General features: G+C 36.3%; 1 protein-coding gene across 1 annotated transcript; it reads left to right on the top strand.

The window, feature by feature from the left end:
* Positions 1 to 134: 134 nt before the first annotated feature.
* RBP1 (retinol binding protein 1) lies at positions 135 to 17722 on the top strand. The gene is made up of 4 exons (XM_049803703.1): positions 135 to 1189; positions 1785 to 1963; positions 13733 to 13834; positions 17115 to 17722. The coding sequence occupies exons 1-4, from the start codon at positions 1117 to 1119 to the stop codon at positions 17166 to 17168; spliced, it is 408 nt and encodes a 135-aa protein (XP_049659660.1). The 5' UTR covers positions 135 to 1116; the 3' UTR covers positions 17169 to 17722.
* The last annotated feature ends 986 nt before the right edge of the window (positions 17723 to 18708 follow it).

Raw genomic sequence — 18708 nt, 5'->3', positions numbered from 1 at the left:
GGACAAGAGATGGAAATAAATCTTTATTTCGTGGAAGCACTTAAAAATGCATGTACCATTCACATCACTTTTAAGCCTCCAGATTCACAAATGACAGATAGTCCTCATCCCCAGATTTAAAGTGGGTTTCTTTGCTTCTCTGGTCCAGGGTCTTGTCTAAGAGTAAGTGCGTGCCAAAGCCCTGGAGTAGATAACATATCCAGGAGGAACTTCAGCTGCACCGTTTGAAAATACACAGTGGAAAATAAATGAAAATAGCTAAGACAGTGTGTCAGTATTTGAGCCCTAATGTTAGCCAGAGAAATCCATTCTTTTGTATGTTGGTTGCCTATTCTGCTAATTCAGTCTATCTCATTTTTGACAGAAGACACCTTCAAAAAATATGGGATCTCTATAAAGGGCTACTTCTGTGTTTCAGCGTTCCTTAAATTAACTGAAAGCATGCAGTCAGTAGTGAGGTAGCATTTATCAATATACAGAATTAACCATTGCTTCTTAATACAAGTTTCCACCTAACTGGCCCTTTTTGAGCCCTCAGTTGGCCAAACAGCTTCCACTGGTAGTTCTTCAGAATTAAGGAGCTTGTGGAACAAGTTAAAGTAATGCCAGACAGAAATTGCCTTCACTGGAAGAGTCTGTATGATCATTTTCTGAAAAGAAGGCATAAAGTAGCTGGAACATATTCAAGGAAGAAGGATTCACCTCAGAAAAACACATAAGATAAGCACTTGTATAGCTTTGGCTAATATCCTAAACTAAAGCTATTTAAAAGGTTTTTTTCCGAGTGGCATGAAAAATGAAAAGTAATATGGTTAAAATGGATCTCTAGATTATCAGTACCCTTACAGAAGTTATATGGAAGGTGAATGTTTCATTCTGTTTAAATTAAGTTATCCTGCTGTCATTAGAAATCTCTGAGGTTCAGCCTTGTGGAAGGATTTAAAGGCAACACTTCAACAATAATCGGATTAGAAGGTCTTGCATAGCTACATGGTCTGAAAAAGAGATAAAAGAAACAGGAGTTCAAACTTGCCACAAAGCAAGGCAGTGAGCTGCGTGGTGCAGAATCAACACATTGTTCTGAGACTTTGATTTTGACAATTACCTGAAGTAGGGATGCCTGCAGATTTCAACGGTTACTGGAAAATGGTCAGCAATGACAATTTTGAAGAGTATCTGAAAGCACTGGGTAAGGTTCCCTTTGTGTTTCTTTAATAATCAATAAATGCAACCTGTCTTAGTCTCTACATGAATCTAGTTTTTCTTGTACAGTCACAAATCATTTTTGTGAGAAATATTTTTTTCAGGAATGCACTTTAAGAATTGCCTTATGCAAAATTGCTTTGTCTTAAGCAGCCTCTACTTTTTACCATCTTGAAGATTACATTAACAGAGATTAAACTACATAGCTTGAAGAGGTTAAGTGGCAGATTTCAAACTTTAAAAGAGTAAAATTTTTATGTATAATAAAGAGACAAAAATGTACTTAATGCAATTTTGTGTGTTTGCATTTGATGTAAAGTGCTAGTATTTCTATAGAAATATTGAAGACCTTATTAACTGTCAAATACAAATTTTTTTTTTTTTAGGGTTTCACATAATCAGAAAATCAAAACATTAACTTATTTAAGTTAAAAGAATTAAGTTATGGACTTTTTCCTGATGAGAAAGCTGGCCTGAAAGATCTGGACGTTTATTTGTCTTTGTTTTAGTTCTCCCAAGATCTACAAGCTCTTCTGTGGTAGACGTCTCTGGTTTAAAATAATTTTTTTTTTTTTTTTCAGATGTAAATGTTGCTGTAAGAAAAATAGCAAACTTGCTAAAACCTGACAAAGAAATCCTTCAGAATGGGGATCATATGATCATTAAAACGCTAAGCACTTTTAGAAACTACATCATGGAATTTGATGTTGGAAAGGAGTTTGAGGAGGATTTAACTGGGGTGGATGATCGCAAATGCATGGTAAGAATTAGAACTGTAACAATGGACACAAAAAAAGAATCTGAGGCCTTTCACGGACCACATCTGTTAGCCATTTTATGTGGCTATTCCTAAAATTATTTCTGTACTCAGTTTGCTGAGATGTGCACACAGTTTTTAGCATGCTTTTACATTAAAGGAATGCTAATTTTAAACAGGAGCACAAAAGAATTTTATCAATGAATTAATAGTAATGTCAATGAAACGTTACTCAATTATACTGGGATATTTGTTAGTCAAAAAGCCATTTAGGTTCAGACTTTCAGAATCACTTCACTGAATAATGTTTTATAGTAAAGGAAATCCACTGATTGCAGGGTCAGGCACTATTCCCCATGTGTAAGAATGGCCAAGTGCTTAGAAATGGCAGCTTTTCTTTCTTGTTCTTGCTCCTGTTCCTGTGCTCCTTCCTTCCTGGGTGTATGTAGTAGAGCAGATGTGTTAATTAGCCTACTGGAACAAATCTTATTGCAATCAATAAGCAAACACTGAGGACTATGCGTTACAAGCTCTTTTTGCTTGCCAGAGAGACAATGTTTTCTAACTTAAGACTGATGAATACCAATTAACTGGGGAAAAACTTGAGAATACCAAGTTCTTTCCTGTTAGTTTAAAAGTATGACATCTGCAATATCCTACAGGGAAGAAGTTGATAAGCAAAAGCAAATTATCTCAGGAGAGACTATAGAGGAGAAATCACATAAAAGAGAATTAATAGGTTTCCATTCTTAGAAAGATAGTGCCATTTAAAACTGATACTATTCTGTACACTGGGATATGCAAATTTGCTTTTGCTCTGGTGATGGCAGGAAAGGGAAAGATCGTGAAGGTCAGAAAAAAAGAATGGCTAGCTAGCAAGTGCCTCAACTAATCCTTCTGTACTCCTTGTTACAGAGGGTTGAAGCATGATAGAGTGCAGAATATAAAATTCACAGAAGGGAGAGGCAATGTGTAATTTGTGTACAGGAAAGTACCTCAATGTCATAATGCATTTTTGACTGCTGGAAGGCTCTTAATCAGGTTAATGAGGTCCAGATCCACTGAACAGTCATGAGCCCAAAGAAAGACTTAGGTGGCTACATTACTATCAAAGATAGCAATATTCAAAACATATGGTCAAGCGCTAAAAATGTCTGAAGTCCTCAGTGTCTGAGTCAGTGAAGTACTGGTTTGTGTGTGTACAGAACTGTCTCCTGCTAAGCATTATCTGTACTTAAATGACCATTAAACTCCATCTAAAGGAGGACTAAAACATCCTCTACATGGCAGAAAGAAGTAATTGTGCTCTGGGGCTGTCTAGCATGTACCTGCAGTGAGTTGTTAGAAAATGCATCAGATAACCACTGTGCTGAAAAATCAGATTCAGAAGACATGGAAATGTGGCCCTTGCCTAGTCCTGCTTTTGAAATGCTAAATACATTTAACACACAACTCTTAATTTCCTGACAAAAACCCTAAATGTTTCATTATTTGTAACAGGCCAGAATTCTTTACCCTATTTTGCTAAATTGACTGATGGGGAAGAATTCAAAATTTTGAACCAGAAAGAAGGAATTAGAGAAAGACTATTCTAGTCATTACAACAATTTGATTTGGAGCAGAACCTAGTTCAACCTACTTACAAGGGTTGCTTAAACATTTTCTCTGTTGGCTGTTTAGTGCAAAATGCTTACCTAGCCTTGGAAACAGAAGGTACAAGCATCTTCTTGCCTTTACCAAAAAAACCCAAAGGGTAGTCACTAACCCTAACTGTTTTGTTAAGAATGACTCAGGCATGTAACTCCACAAAAACTTTCAGAAATCCTCTATGTCCCTTTGTGGCCTCCAACAACAGATACCAACTGCAGCTGTACAGTTAAGGTCACTGATCACTGGTTCCCTAGCAATGTATCATACTTTATAGTTCAGTTTTCTTATTAAAGATTTCTTTTTTACGGTTTTCTCAAAGGCAAAACAGTACAAGAAGCTGTCTTTCTGAAACCACTTCAGCCCTAATCTGATAATCATAATGTCAGGCAAAACTTGCAGTTGTTAAGGAACAAAGTAACTCCAATGGTCCCAAAAGAGTCTTGTGAGAGAAGGGTCACGGAGGAGCTATGAGATACTAGACCACTCCCTTAGTGGTGGTATGAAGAAAACGACCATAAAAGCAAAGGCTGAGTATCGTTCTTGGTGTTTCCCTTTCTTATCTATAGCTTGTGAAACTGCATGCCATAAATGGCAAAATCATTAATAGTCAACCTGTGTAATGGGAGAGATTGTGAATCAAGTATTGTTATGTATATTGGGGACTGAGCAGACAACTGGGCAAGTTTTATCCAAACAGCTCGATGTATAAGAAGTACAAAGTAACACGGATAAGATAAATAACACATTAAACATTAATCTATATAGCAGAGCAATCATCAGGAGACTAGCAAAAATAACCTTAGAAGTAATTCATCCAATAGATATAGATAATTTTTTCTTTTAATGAAGAACATGTCATCTAACTAAAAGTTAATATATCAGTAAAAATAATATTAGCACAGTGAACAGGTTAGGTCTTGTGTATAATTCACTGAAATTGTATTCACCTTCCAGTGGTAAAACACATCTTTGAGTCAGCCTACCGGGTAGAGTGTAACTACAATAATTCCAAATCGATACTATCTGCGATGTGTAAAGGCTAAAAAGTTTTGCTGATACTTATTTTAGAAGTAAGTCGAAGGTTTGACAGTAGAAATTTATACTCCTGTGATAGTGTAGGCCCCCTCCTTCATTTCAGTTAGGATTTTTTCATTTTTATAGTTGGTCATGCCTGGAAGCCTGTCTGAACTTTCTGGAACAGTGAGTTAATTGAGCTGGATAAACCGTGGCAGTTTGTTTGTCCTTTTTTTGACCTTTATCCGTTGCTTTCTTGTATGCAACATGTTTTTAGGTGATTCTGTTTTCTTAAGCTATATAGGTAGCAGTTGATGACATCAGTTCCTTTAAGATTTTGTTTCTGTTGTGAAAATTTGCTACTTTGGAATCTCGAGAAACTCAAAAGCCCTGCTGGCTTAGTTAAAGATACAATTTCTGTGTTCTGTTAAACCAAAGATTAGGATAGCAGATCACACAGATGTGTGGGCACAGGAGAGATCACTAACCACAGTGCAAAGTACTTCCAAGAAGACTCAGTGCATTCTAAGCATTACTTAAACCGTGTTGGAGCAAGCTGCAGCACAGCCTGGTCTCTCAAGAAATGCAGACAAGACATCTGCATTCACTTAGCTGCATAATGCTATCCTGCTTCTCCTGGAGCTTTTCCCCAGAGATTTTATCTCCTAGACAAAAGTTAAATAAGAGTTTCTCTATTTGTTTGGCAGTTTCGTTTAAGATGTGTTTCTGCATGTTTAATCATGCTTAATATTTAGGGTTGTTAAAAACTCAGCAGTTTGAACTACAAAGGTAAAATGAAAGTTTACATATTCAGAAGCATCTTTTATTCTTTGCAAATGTTACAAGGTGCACATTAGATGGTGTAGAAAGAAGTTTAGAACATTAATATTGTATTTCATTCTTTCTCGTATGATGCGAAGTTTGAATCAGACCATATGATAAAGTTTCTACGATTTGAAGAGTTTGTTCATGGTTTTAATTGGTAACACATATCAGATGTATAGTGTACAAAGACAGAAATTTAAAGTTAAATGGATAACTATGGCTTTGGTATTTTCTAAACTGAGTATTTGATCCTGCTATCTTCATTCTCACTGAAGCTCCAGTCTCATCATAAAATTTCCTCAATTTTAAAGATAAATTTTATAATCTCTAGTTGGGATTAATTTAGTGAGCATCTCAGGTATTGCACTAAGTATAAAACCTTGTTTCATGCACATAAACTTTACTGTGGAAAAAATTTACTGTGCATAAAAGAGGCAAGATGTTACTGAAACAACAATTAATTGAAAACCATCTGCGAAAGTATGTCTCATTCATCACCAGATAATTTTGCCTCCCTTTTTCACCATCAGTAATGAACAGTGAAGCGGAGGAAACATTTGCAATGTGAAATATGTGCCAGTAAACATAAGAACGGGGCAGGATCTGACACTAAGCAGAAAAGTTGGCCTTATGTACCTTCACAGTGTATTTGCTTAGTATATCAGTCAAAAGTTTATAGAAAAACTTAAAGGTTGAAACAAAGGCTGAAGTTTCATGTTCCAAGTCTTTGCACCCAATGAATCAAAGCAGATTGAGAATGGGATAGCTCAGATGCAAAAATTACTTCCCTGAAGTTTTTACTTTTCTAATCATTTTGCTGCTAAAGTCAGAGAAATTTTTTGCTTTATAATTTTTCCTGGCTGTTCAAGCATTTGAATGAGCCTAAATTGCTTTAGCTCACACTATCAGAATGAATCTATCTTTTGACAGAGACTAACGGCAAGTAAGGGGTTTAAAAAATCAAGGAAGATTCTATGTTTTAAATATGGAACAGCAGAATATCTTGGGTAACTGAAAACAGTGTTAGTTCCATTAGAACTGAATATTTGGTGAAGCAAGTGAAGGCTGCTTCAGTAATTCCGAGCCTTGTGCTCTTTGGCATAGTAATTTTCTGCTTACATCGAAGCAGGAAAGGAAATGACAATGACTGGGGACAGGTGAACAGATAAAACAGCAAGAATTCGAAACTGAAGGTCGGAAATTGCACATATTAACTGTTTAGTTAACCAAAACAGAATACAAGTGAATATAACCATGGAAAAGTTATCAAATGGGTGTTTAGGGTTCTATTATTGGAACTAATAAACTTTTAGTCATAGTTAAGACTTGCTGGGGTGGGGTAGGGTGAGGGGGATTTGGGATTTGTAGAATTCACTCATGAGATCTATCATACATCTTACCATATGAAGTATGTCCCTGAAAAAATACAGTTATTTAACATTTAAGACAGACACATAAAGATTGTTCATAGGCACCTGACCAATCTTTCTGTCACGTAAACCAGTGCTAGTTATGTGTGCCATATCCTGGTGAAAGGAGGTAAGCTGTTTAAAACTGGTCATGGCTCTGTTTTAAATACCAAACATGCCGAATGTGAAACTGATTCCTCTCTAGTTTGTATTCAGGAAAAATACAATGAAGTTTAGTTGTTCTGGACATAATTTGATTTATACTGCTGCAAGGTCAGAGTAAAGCCCTCTTATAAAATCACGTGGCTCATGAAGCTTATTTAACTATTTAGGCTGGGTTCTTCTCTTCCACAAATGGAATTCACAGCTGTTAATCTAGTTTAGAGTAGGTATTGGAGTGAAGACTTTGCTGCCAGAAAAACAACAACCAACAAATGACATTCCAATACTTGGAATTTCAGTAAGGATCCCCCACAGGGTGAGAAGACTCAAAATAAATTGTGCCTGTTTAGTAAGATGCAAGATCAGCAATATGGCTTTACTTGATCCCTCTGATTCAACTATTTTGCTTCTTTACCTCTTCAAATGCTGTCCTTTTCTTTTTAGCTTGTATTTTCTCATATACTTTGCTGGAACAAGCATTGTTCTAGAATAACTGTTGCTGGGAGGTGTTTTTGTGTCATTGCCTGTGTGTCTATACTAGTTTTTCCTCAAATCTAGTGCCCTCTCTCTCTGCAGTACTGTAAATTCCCCAGATCCTCATTAGAATAATCTCTGACTTTTGCGGGAGTTTAATTCAAAGGAGGTAGTCTTTATGTAGTTTTCTGTTGATACTTCTGACCTTTTACAAACTGCTGTCCACAAGTGAGGAAGAACAGTCCTCCAGTCAACCCCTCTGAGGCTCCAGAGAACAGAGGTCCACTCTTGTATCTGTCTCAGGCGCTCTAACTCTGGTTCATTCAGTGTCTGTGCCTCGGTAAAAAGGAGCTGTTTCCCTTTTTGGGCATTGTTTCACACACTCTTCTGGCATTACTGTTTATTACCTGTAAGTGATATGCTCAGCACATATAAAATGAGATCTCTATAATCTTTTGCCGTATAATTTAAGAGGTCATTAACTTCAAATTTTGCAGTGCTGGATTTATGTTCAAAACCAGAGACTGATCAGAAGCTTTGAGCTAGTTATTCACAAAACCACTGCTAGCATACTGAAGCTTTGTAAGGTAGGTGGTTTCGGATGGGCTTAGCACTTCAGCTTTTTGTGAATCCTAAAAAGCTCAGAGAGTTATGAATGCAGAAAGTGCAATCCCAAGAACCAGACTTACCAAATCCAGTTTTGAATGACAAACGATTAGCGTTACATACAATTGCATCTTGCTAAACTTACACAGAGGATAAATGAATTATCTACATTAATATAAAGAATAAGTGTCTTAGAATTGATTCTGATCCTTGCACAAAGTGAATTTGATATGCAGTTTTGTACTTTTTTTTTCTGGCATAGGAAATATACAAGTCTTCCCATTTTTGTATTATTTGTATACAATTTTATTTCAGTAAGAAAAAAAAATCCACCATTCCTAAGAAATAAAGCATTATGCATTGTCCAAAATATTGATTCTACTCCTCCTCCCACATATTGTCACCTACGTAGCCAGGAGCTTTGGCACATTTACTTTCCTACTCCCTGGAACATGTCCCTAGTCCTTGCTTTCCTTCACTGCTCTTATGAGCAAGGATTGAAAATAAGGAATTTGAACATTTAAGATCTGATCCTATCTGACAGCAGCTTACCCTTTGATCTAAAATTTGTCAATCCAATCCTAAGCCTCTTTGCTAGAAATGGAGATGCTGACAATCACAGAAGCAAAATACTGCTTCTAGAAGTGTCTCATCTTTTGACTACAGTGAACTTCAGTAAGCTTATCAATCAGATACAGAAAGCCCACCAGCTTGTCCTTCAATAACAATCTGAGCAAGTTTGTAATGGCACAAACACATTTCAGAGTCCTGTAGCTATAGATACCTATTATGAGACATCACATCTGCCAGCCCCACAAGCAGCTGAGAAATGAACTGTATTGTACTACTAACCATTTCCTATGACTTAACTTTGGGAGTTCTGTTGGTGCATGGCTAAAAACAGGAATGATGAAATGGGAGGTTAGATTTATAAGTGCTTCTGCAGGGTTGAACAGAAGTTAGTAAGAGAACGAAAGGTTGGTATGGACTTTATAATTTGAACTAGCTACAGGATGACTAAATATGTATGGCCTTTGTTGAGCAACAGTATCTTCAGATAAAGTCCAGGAATCCCACCACTAATTTTTCTGTTGGGTTTGTTGTTTTCTCAGTAGTTTGTCTGTCACCAACCTGCCAGATGCAGATTTTATGAGATAAAAGGAGTTACGGGATGGAGAGATGACAAACCCTGAATGTGGTTGTAGCCCTCCTGTTAGCAGTGTGCAGCATGCCTCCTACACAGAAGGTTATAGGTGATGACTACAACATTATAGAATGCCCCTTCACAGTTACATTAGATTTTGTCTGTGATATCACTGTTAGTTTATTCCATCAGCACTTCATTTGATGAAAATTTCCCCTGCAGACTGCTTACCAGAGGTTTTTATATCACTTTGATACTTAGTACAGATGAAAATGCTTTATCTTGAGAAGCTATTAAATATCTTGTTGGATATATTGCCATGTTTGACCAAAAGTTCTAGGATATTTTCTCCACTGTTATTTGTAAACACAATACAGGACACAGATCAACTTGGATTTTCCTGTGTCATCTGACCTAAACAATTACTTTCCATTGTTTAATCCTTCTTAAATCATAATTACAGTTGTAAGATGACTGGTAATTCTCATAAGCAGAGAATTACTGGATTGAGATGGCGCACAGAGTGTGTCGTGCAGTTTTAGAGCATTGTAGTCATTTGCTGCACCATAATATAGAGACAACACTCTGAAGGGAAGTAAAAGAAAAATAGAACTGGTACTGCTGTGTTTCTCCTACAGATGTGAAATCAATAACACATTTTTGATGAAAAGTGGTAGCTGCAATTCATATTTGTAAATGCATTGTGTCAAAAATCTATGTAGCATTAACAAAAAATGTTCATGGACTACTTTAAAAAAAAAAAAGGTTATTTTCTTTCATTCACCTGTAAAATACATTACATATCTTCAACTGCAGAGCACTTGACACAAGAAAGCATATTAGGAATAGCCAACATAGGACTGAGAAACATTTTGCGGAGCCAGTATCAAATGTTTTTGCACTTAGACCTCATTGGGAAATGCAAAATTCTCTGATAAAAGAGTTTGATGACTATTGCAGTAAATTACAAAAGTCAGTATCTCTGGCTGTGGATCAATATGACTTACCACTAGAAGCTGGAAATAATAGCTATTGTAATTCTGCAAGACTTGACTACTGTTACTGCTACTAGAGAAAATGCAAATACATAGTCAATAGATTTGCTTTGTTTTTACTAAATATTTATTAAATCTACCTTGCCTCATAAATGAAAACCATAACGAGACTAATTATCATTTCTTCTAGCTTTAATTTTCAGGAAGATGGTGTTGCTATGCACAGGTGTTTAAATCTTCGTAACACAAAAAGATTAAATCACTAACAAAAGTATGTGAATGGCCAAGTAATAAAAGGAAAATATCTAAGTACACAAAAAAAGTGTAAGACTATAGAAATCATATTATAAAACTAAAGAAAATTTGAAATTTTTTTTGTGTTCTCAGACTTCAAAGGCTTATTCACCTCCCAGAGGAGCTCCATTCTCTATTACCCCTCAAGAACAAAGAATATAGAATCTGAAATATGTGCAATATTGGTGGTTAGAATTTTTGAGAAAAGTTAAATTGAGGCAAGACTCATTCTTATTTATCTCACTCTATTAACTTTTCTTGTGCTTCAGTATTTTTTAATCACACTGTCAACTAATCGCATTAATCACTGTTTTCTATTGAGGTTTCCTACAGAATTATATGCATTTAACCTAAGAAGTATTAATCTTAGGTTTAAGCATGATCAGGTAGTAAGTATGCAAAACTTAAGCTTGCTTATGATGAACTAGATGATGTGCTACCTAATTGAAAGGAATAAGTGAAGTCTTCCATTTATCCTACAAGTAGTACGAGATGATCAAAAAGGCAGGAGCCTTCAGTTTTAGAGAAATACTACATTTTCATCTAGTTGGTTCTGTTACTATCAGGAAACTGCAGCTTTCCAGTGTCTCAAAGCTTGTCTACTTCTCTTACTTGTGGTGGAAGATGAAGAATAGGAACAGTCTGCCCAGGGATGCTGCACTCGCCAAACCCTGGCAAAGATTTTCAGTCATTCCAGATAGGAAACAGTAGCTCAGTCTCTGTAATCAGGCAAACCATAGGTAATGCTATTATCAAAATGGTGACAAACAAGGTTAATTATAAAAGTCTACTTTTCTAAGAAAAGTTGCTTTACATAAAAAGTAAAGCATTTATCTTGATAGTAAGTGTGTGCTGGGAAAAGAAAACAACAGGAACTACAGGTTCATACAGAACTGCCTTACTAGTCTATTCAAGTGCTTGACTCCCAATTATACGATAGCAATATCCTGATCCAATCTTTAAAAATAACTCTTTGCTCTTATATACAACAGAGGTCATATTTACCAACATTTGACCTACAGTTGTATTTTTGGAATATTATTATTATGTTCTGACTCAAATATTTGGAAATGTTCTAAGGCAAGCATTGCTGTATCTTAGCTATTTGAAAAGAGTGGGCTATTAGCAGCAGCCAGTGCATATATAACAGCCATATCAACTCCAACCTCAACTAATACTCAACATGTGTCTCAACAGAGATATTTGAAATGGAAGAACTTATTTCAATTCAAGTTAAAAGAGAACTTTCTATCTTCTGTATTAGTTGTGTCTTTTATTATATGAGACATTACAGTTTGACCTGAAGAAAGAAAAGATAAAAATGCTAGTGATTAATCTTACTATCATAAAGTGGTTGTTCCTGCTAACAAAGAAGAGGACATTATGTTCTCCTGCAATCTATTCTGTCCTTTATAACCTTCGTAGCAAATACAAAAATCAGAAAGTGTATGGTTTACTCATATCCCTTCAGTATTTATATTTCTGAAAAGGAAGGCAGAGGATGACTGAGAATATTGGCTGATAAAACAGCTTGGTTAATGGTTTGTGGTATTATACACTTTGTGGTTATCACCAGATTGCCAAAAGCAGTATCTAATCTTGACTGGAAAAACAAGAAAGCCAGAGAAAAAGGTGTGCTGTTTTCTGAGATGAAACAATTTCAGTCACCCTTGGAGGCTGAAAAAGTTAGCATTTCCTTGTGCTGCTGCAAACATTTCTCAGTTGCCCCCAAGTGTACTAAGCTGGTGAATATTATCAAGACTAATAACTTCCACAACTGACTTTGAACATTAGCAGTACGAATAAAGTTACATCTTATTTTATCGTGGTATATTGCCTTGCATTCACATATAAACCTACAAAATTTAATTATTAAGCTAGTCTAATGATTAAACTATGCTGAGCTAATACTCAATGGATAAAAATAAGTGTGGTTACTAAGCAAAGTTGCATATACAAGTGCTTCATTCCACAGTATCCATTCTCCTAAGGATGGAGACTGCTGGCTGTACTCATTTAAAGATAGTGGCTATCATGGTTATCATTTAAGAATTAATTGTTTGTGACATACACAAATTAAATAAATAGGGCTACATAGTTCTTGAATGTTGAACTGGTTTTAGTTCCCAGAATGACAAATATAGGCTGACTTCTTTTCATAGAAACTACACAGAATGGATGCAGTAAGTTTTCCTTTAATGCTAGATCAGAATTCATCTTTTGTACATATTTGACTACGCATACAGGCAGTGGCTGAAGACTTTCACAAGGTCAACAGTAATGCCATATTTAGTCCTCAGATGCACTTCCAACAAGCTGGTTTAAAAGCCATGTGCTAATATTGATGTTAAACTATCCTTACAGAGCACAAATTGTCACTGCTCTTCCCCTTCCCTCTTTAAATATTTTACAGAGTATTGCTTCTCTTTATCTTAGAAGATATGAAAGGCAAATTGTCAGTAAAGACTGACCAGAGTAACAAGCTGTAGGATGCACCCTCTAACTTTAAGTAGTTTTAAGAATCAAGTTCTACTGAACTACTCAGGACAGCACCAATATTCACAAAAGTGCTGTGTTGCATCCTGCAAACACCTCCTACTCTTATTCTGCCAGTCCTGGTTCAAGTAGTTCTCCAGCTACAGTTATACAAAGCAGGATGCTGGCAAAACTACCAATTTGCTGATATTTCAAAACCACTCTGCTCAGTGCCAGAAGGCAGGTTAAGACATGGGGAAAAAACAGCTCAGGATTTAAAAGCCTTGTTCGTCCATAGGTCCCAGTAGGTGGGTACTTTTTTCAGGTAGAGCAGCTGGGGAATCCTTCTTATGGTGGAAAAAACCCAAATTGAATCTCAAGTTTTCAGCTCCTTTTGCAAATACAGTGTTAAGTTGCACATCCCTTCTGCTGCTGTATTTGTCAGCAGGTAGAGGAATGCACTCTTACACAATGATTTTCATGATTTTTTTTTCTTGCATTTAAACAGGTTTATCTCAACCTTCCAGGTTTTGACAGGTAGTTGGGCAGCAGCTTTCTATTTAAGCTTATTTCTTTTCTAATTATCCTAAGTGTTACAACACTCTACAAATATTCTTCTTATGAGATACATTAATCATTTATTATATTAGAAGTTTTGCTTTAAGGAAACTAATTATAATATCAGAGAATACTGCAGTGACACTGAACATTTCTGCTTTGTTAGACCACTGTATCCTGGGATGGAGATAAGCTTCTTTGTGTACAGAATGGAGAAAAAGAAGGTCGTGGCTGGACCCAGTGGATTGAAGGAGATGAAATGCACCTGGTAAGATCATGTAACAGGTTTTAAATGCCACTCTATTAAAATGATTAGATGTAATGCAGCCAGGCTGTGTGCTATGTTATCTTGGCTTACTTTGACATAATTATGCATTGGTGCAGCATTTGACTTGTTTCTAAAGCAACAATTTCATTTGGAGCCATTATGCTTCTATGTCCCTTACAAAGGCTGCCTGATTTCAAAGCAGTACTCTTTCTGTGTTAACTGTCTGTCCAGACATACCAGTTTGAAATGTTTACACTGAGGAAGACATTTAACAGAATGTCCTTCCTGCAGTCTGTGAAATACGCAGTATGGGAGCTGGTGAAATTATGCATCCAACAATAAGCCATAAGGTGAAAATACACCGTTGTTCTTTTAAAATAATTACAGGCCAGACTGCATTATAGCCTAGAGAACTAAAATAGCAATTAAGTTTTTGAAATGTCATTTTCTTTCAGATCATCATTTTTATCTTTCTAAGTTAACAGGACCTGAAAGAAGATGCCTATTCTTTTCTCACATAGCTCTTTATAGCATCCTCACTGTCTCATCAATGTGGGTAAAAGGCAGTCTTCCTGCTGAGATAATAAAATCCAACCTCCATTTCTGTTCACTTTTCAGTACTATTAGCATTCAACAGTCTAAATGGATGTTCTCTAAATATTCAAATCAGTAGGAGAGTTATGAAATCTTTACAAAAGTACCCCAAACCCCTTATTACTAAGCACAATTTTCAGGAAGTACTGGAAGTCCCAGAAACCAGGTCGGGAAAGGAATGTATATGACAGATCTTACCATCTGGACTACATACTTGTATAATGCAGGTAGGGAGAAAGTTACTGTGTAAGTAGTCACTTTGTAGCTGAGGTCATGGGCTCACTGAAAGTAGAGGGAAGCAATAAAAAGGAGACTCCAGAATTTCCTGTGTGTACATATTCCTTCTGTCTATATACAAACACACTACCTCCCAGCTTCACAACAGTTAGTGCCATGACACCAAGCATCAGCCCTTTCAGGTTCTCAGCTGGCAAACAGGTTGCAATTAGCCATACAATGTCAAGCCTAGAAGTTCAACTTATACCTTGCTGCACTCAATCATACATACATGTGCTCTCATCTGCACACATACGAAGCGATAGCACTAGTTGCTGTTGGATTTCTCTGTATTGGCATCCTAGTTTGTGTCCCTTGCCAGCTCTGGAGTCATTATCTCTTCCCATTTCCTCTCTCCAACACGAATTTCTTTAGCCCGGAGTTCTGCTATCCTTACTCTGATTCATGCTCTAGCCATTACAACCTAGTGATGGACCTCCAGGCCAGACCACTTCCTATACTTGACCCTGTCAAGAATTTGATTTTAGAAGTCGTAAATTCAGATTCAGTTGCTCAAACATATGTGTCTAGTACCATCTTAGGTACCCCAAGGTAACCTGACTGATCTGAGGCTGCTTTTTCAGAAGGTTGAGAAGAGTTCTGTATCATAGCTGACAGCTCATGCAGGCATCCATGTACTCATTGGCACTTGTACAATTTATCACAATCTGTCTCTCATGTACACAAAAATCAGTACAACATTATTTCATGCCAAGGAAGTAACCAAGTATTTTAGAGGACAGTCTCCAATATTTCAATTTTACCACTTTTTATATTTCATGAACTTCTAAAGATGTCCACTTTATTTCTCTGAATCCTTGTTAATGTAACTCTCTCCATTAAACATACAATAAAAGGGTCTTTTTTTAGCATCTTTTTTTGACCAGCTGAGATTACTAGGTCCTGTACCCCTGAGAGTCCTTTGATACAATGGGCAGTTACCTCTAAAAAAATTGATACTTTGATAGCTTTTTGATCCTATTGAACTTTACACAATGAGCCAAATGTTAATTTAATTCTTTCCACAGTTCTGTAGAGAGTAGTACCACATCCTTCAGTAGTTTATCGCCTCCTATATTCTCCATTTCATTCTATGGTCTGCACTTTGTATTTCTTTTTCCTTCTTAGATTCTATTTTATGTGAGTGACTTATTTGACCATTCTCCATTTCCTTTTGAGTTTTATTGCCCTTTTCTATTGTATTGATTAGGTTTTTGTCACTGGCAGGAGATCTCTTAGCCCTTATTGCACACTCCTTCTTCCAGGTTACCTATATAGAAGTAAACAAAACAGGCCCTAACTAAAATGACTGTATCAGTCTGCTTGTTTCATCAATTCATCATGAAGCACTTTCTCTTACTAGGGATAGCAACATACACCAATAAGGTTATTGACTCAGAGTAAGGGGTTTTTTTTAATATGTCATTTTATCAAAGTCCCCCATAAGAAAATGTGCATAACTTCCGAGGAAACTCTGCCTCCTGTTTCCCAAAAATATTCTCACAGCTTTATTAAGTCTTATCTTGAAATAGAAAGCACATCCCTTCTGCTAGATCATACATAACCTTTGTCTTTATGTCCCTTAAGAAGTTCTATCCCTTTTTCTTATTCCACTAAAACTAGTCAACACCTCCACACATCCCCACACATAAAGTGTGCACTTGTCAGGTCTAACTTAAATAGTTTCAGTAATGGAGAAAATTAAACTCTATCTTCAGTGAGATTAGGTAAACAATAGTTGGCCTCACAAATTGGTGCCCAAGACGTAAACATCATTGTACCTGCTTATGCACAGTTCATGATGATCCAGTGAGTAGTAAGTAGGGATTTTTGAAAAGCTCTTATGGAACACAAAGGAACAGTAGACAGCATTAGCCATCCAGTATGGTCAAGTTCAGTCAAAACTCACTGCTGTGCTGTGAGTTGTAGACCTAGATCAAATCTGTATGCAGCTACCTGTCCTTTTGTAAGCCATGACCATTGTGTTGCTAGAGTGGGCTTTCAGCTGATCTCTGGTTTTGTAGGTTTGAACTACCAGTCATCAACATACAGATTCAGAACTGGTTATTCAACTCCATCCCCAAATAACTTATTTATTGTGTCCAACATAGAGAATGCCCATTTAAAAGATCTAAGCAGTTGCACACACTGCAAATAGAGAATAATGCACCAGGAACACATTTAGCCCTTTAAGATCTGAGATCCCAAAATAACTTCTCTTACTCCACCTTTCACCAGAAAAGAAATCCAAACCAGCTGGTTTCTTTAAAGATTAAAAATAGGCTAAAACATGTACAACCTACCCAATCTAATTTGATGGAAAATTGTGGATTCAAATTAAGCGCACATGAATGTATAATGCATGTATCCTATGTAAAAGCTGTATTTTTTAATTATTTTCTCTTCCTAGGAAATAAGAGTGTGTGGAGTCAAGTGTAAGCAGGTCTTTAAGAAGGTGCAGTGAGCCTACTGCTGATACAGAAGTGAAGAAAAGTAGAATTTACAAACTTAACCAGCAAATGTCCAAATGCAGTAATGAACATCATCAGTGACAAGAGCAAACACAGAAATGAAGATTACACTAGAAGTGTATAGTTAGAAGAAAATATTTTTAACAAATCATTTTAAAGAAATAACTGCAAATAAAAGTATTTTTAGGAATGCCAATTAAAGATAATAAACACTATAAATGTTTGCATACCATAATTCTTGACTACACCAGAATAGGACGCTTTGGTATAAAACAAGATACTGGCATTTAAGACCTTGTAAGCTAATTTTTTACTTAAAATGGAAATCACCCTTCCATAGCCTTGGCAAGGGGCCTTCAGGTAGTCTTGTTTTCAAATGTTGAATTGTAATTTTAAGGAAGTGAATGAGAGCTGTAGTATATGGCTTACACTTAAATCCTGATTTCACTGAGGCCAGTGAGAGTTTTACCATCAGCTCCAATGGAGCACTACTTCACTGAAAGCATTCCACCAAGAAAAAAATCTGGTTTCTCAAAATAAGTAAAGTATGCATCAATAGTCTGGAAAGAAGCATGGCAAAGGGGCAACTCTTTTCCAAACCCTTTAGCCAATATCTCCTCATTCATTTTTTTTTTGTCTTATTCTGGAGAAACTAGTAGTAAGATCACTGCTAGAAACTGTAAATAATTGTACGCACAGCACATGAAATAGTTGACTAGCATTGCTTTCTACAATACCATTAGCAGATTTTTTTATTATTAATTTTTTTTTACAACCCATCATAGTCCTCATGTTCTCATGCAGACTGAGTGCATAACGAAGCATTGGCCTAGCAGTTTCCAACACTGGTTTAATCACTAATTATAGTAATAGTAATCTGCTAACCAAATTGTCATATTTTCAGTCTGTCAACACACTGGATATACAATTAGACCTACCACTTCACATCAAGTTCAAAAAGACCCAAGGACACAGGGTGCCTGGTTGCATCAGACCTTAAGGATGTGACACAGTATTATACCTATCTCCTCTAACAACTGTTATTAGCCATTTTCAGGGACTTAATCAGTGGGGAAGTTGCTAAAGCAGAGTCTGAGGTGTTCTAAAGTGGGAGCAAACCTTTCCCTACTCTGCTGCAACTCCTGTGCATAGCATTGCTTTTGCCTTCTTTGGAAACCCAGTGCTGACACTGAGAGAAATATTAGACATGTAAATGGGAACAAATACCACCATTCTCTAATAACCAGAGACAGTTTTAAAATATGCGCTATTATTAACCTTGTTTAGAAAAGCTAGTAGCCTGATCTAACATGAAGAAATGGCAATTCAGAAAAAAAATCATTGTAACCTATAAAGTTAGTAGAGCAGGGGTGATAAACTTTCTCAACTATGGTATTTCAACTGTACTATCTATTGTGAGTATAGCACTAGATGTGCTGTAATGGATATCTAAAGTCAATTTCATAATTTTGGGGGTTTTACTTTACATCAGAAAGTACACAGAAAATATTATCCATGAAGATTTAAGCATCC

The sequence above is a fragment of the Accipiter gentilis genome, chromosome 6 (genome assembly GCF_929443795.1).
Source record: "Accipiter gentilis chromosome 6, bAccGen1.1, whole genome shotgun sequence".
Classification (NCBI taxonomy): domain Eukaryota; kingdom Metazoa; phylum Chordata; class Aves; order Accipitriformes; family Accipitridae; genus Astur; species Astur gentilis.
This window is presented reverse-complemented; position numbering and strand designations above follow the sequence as displayed.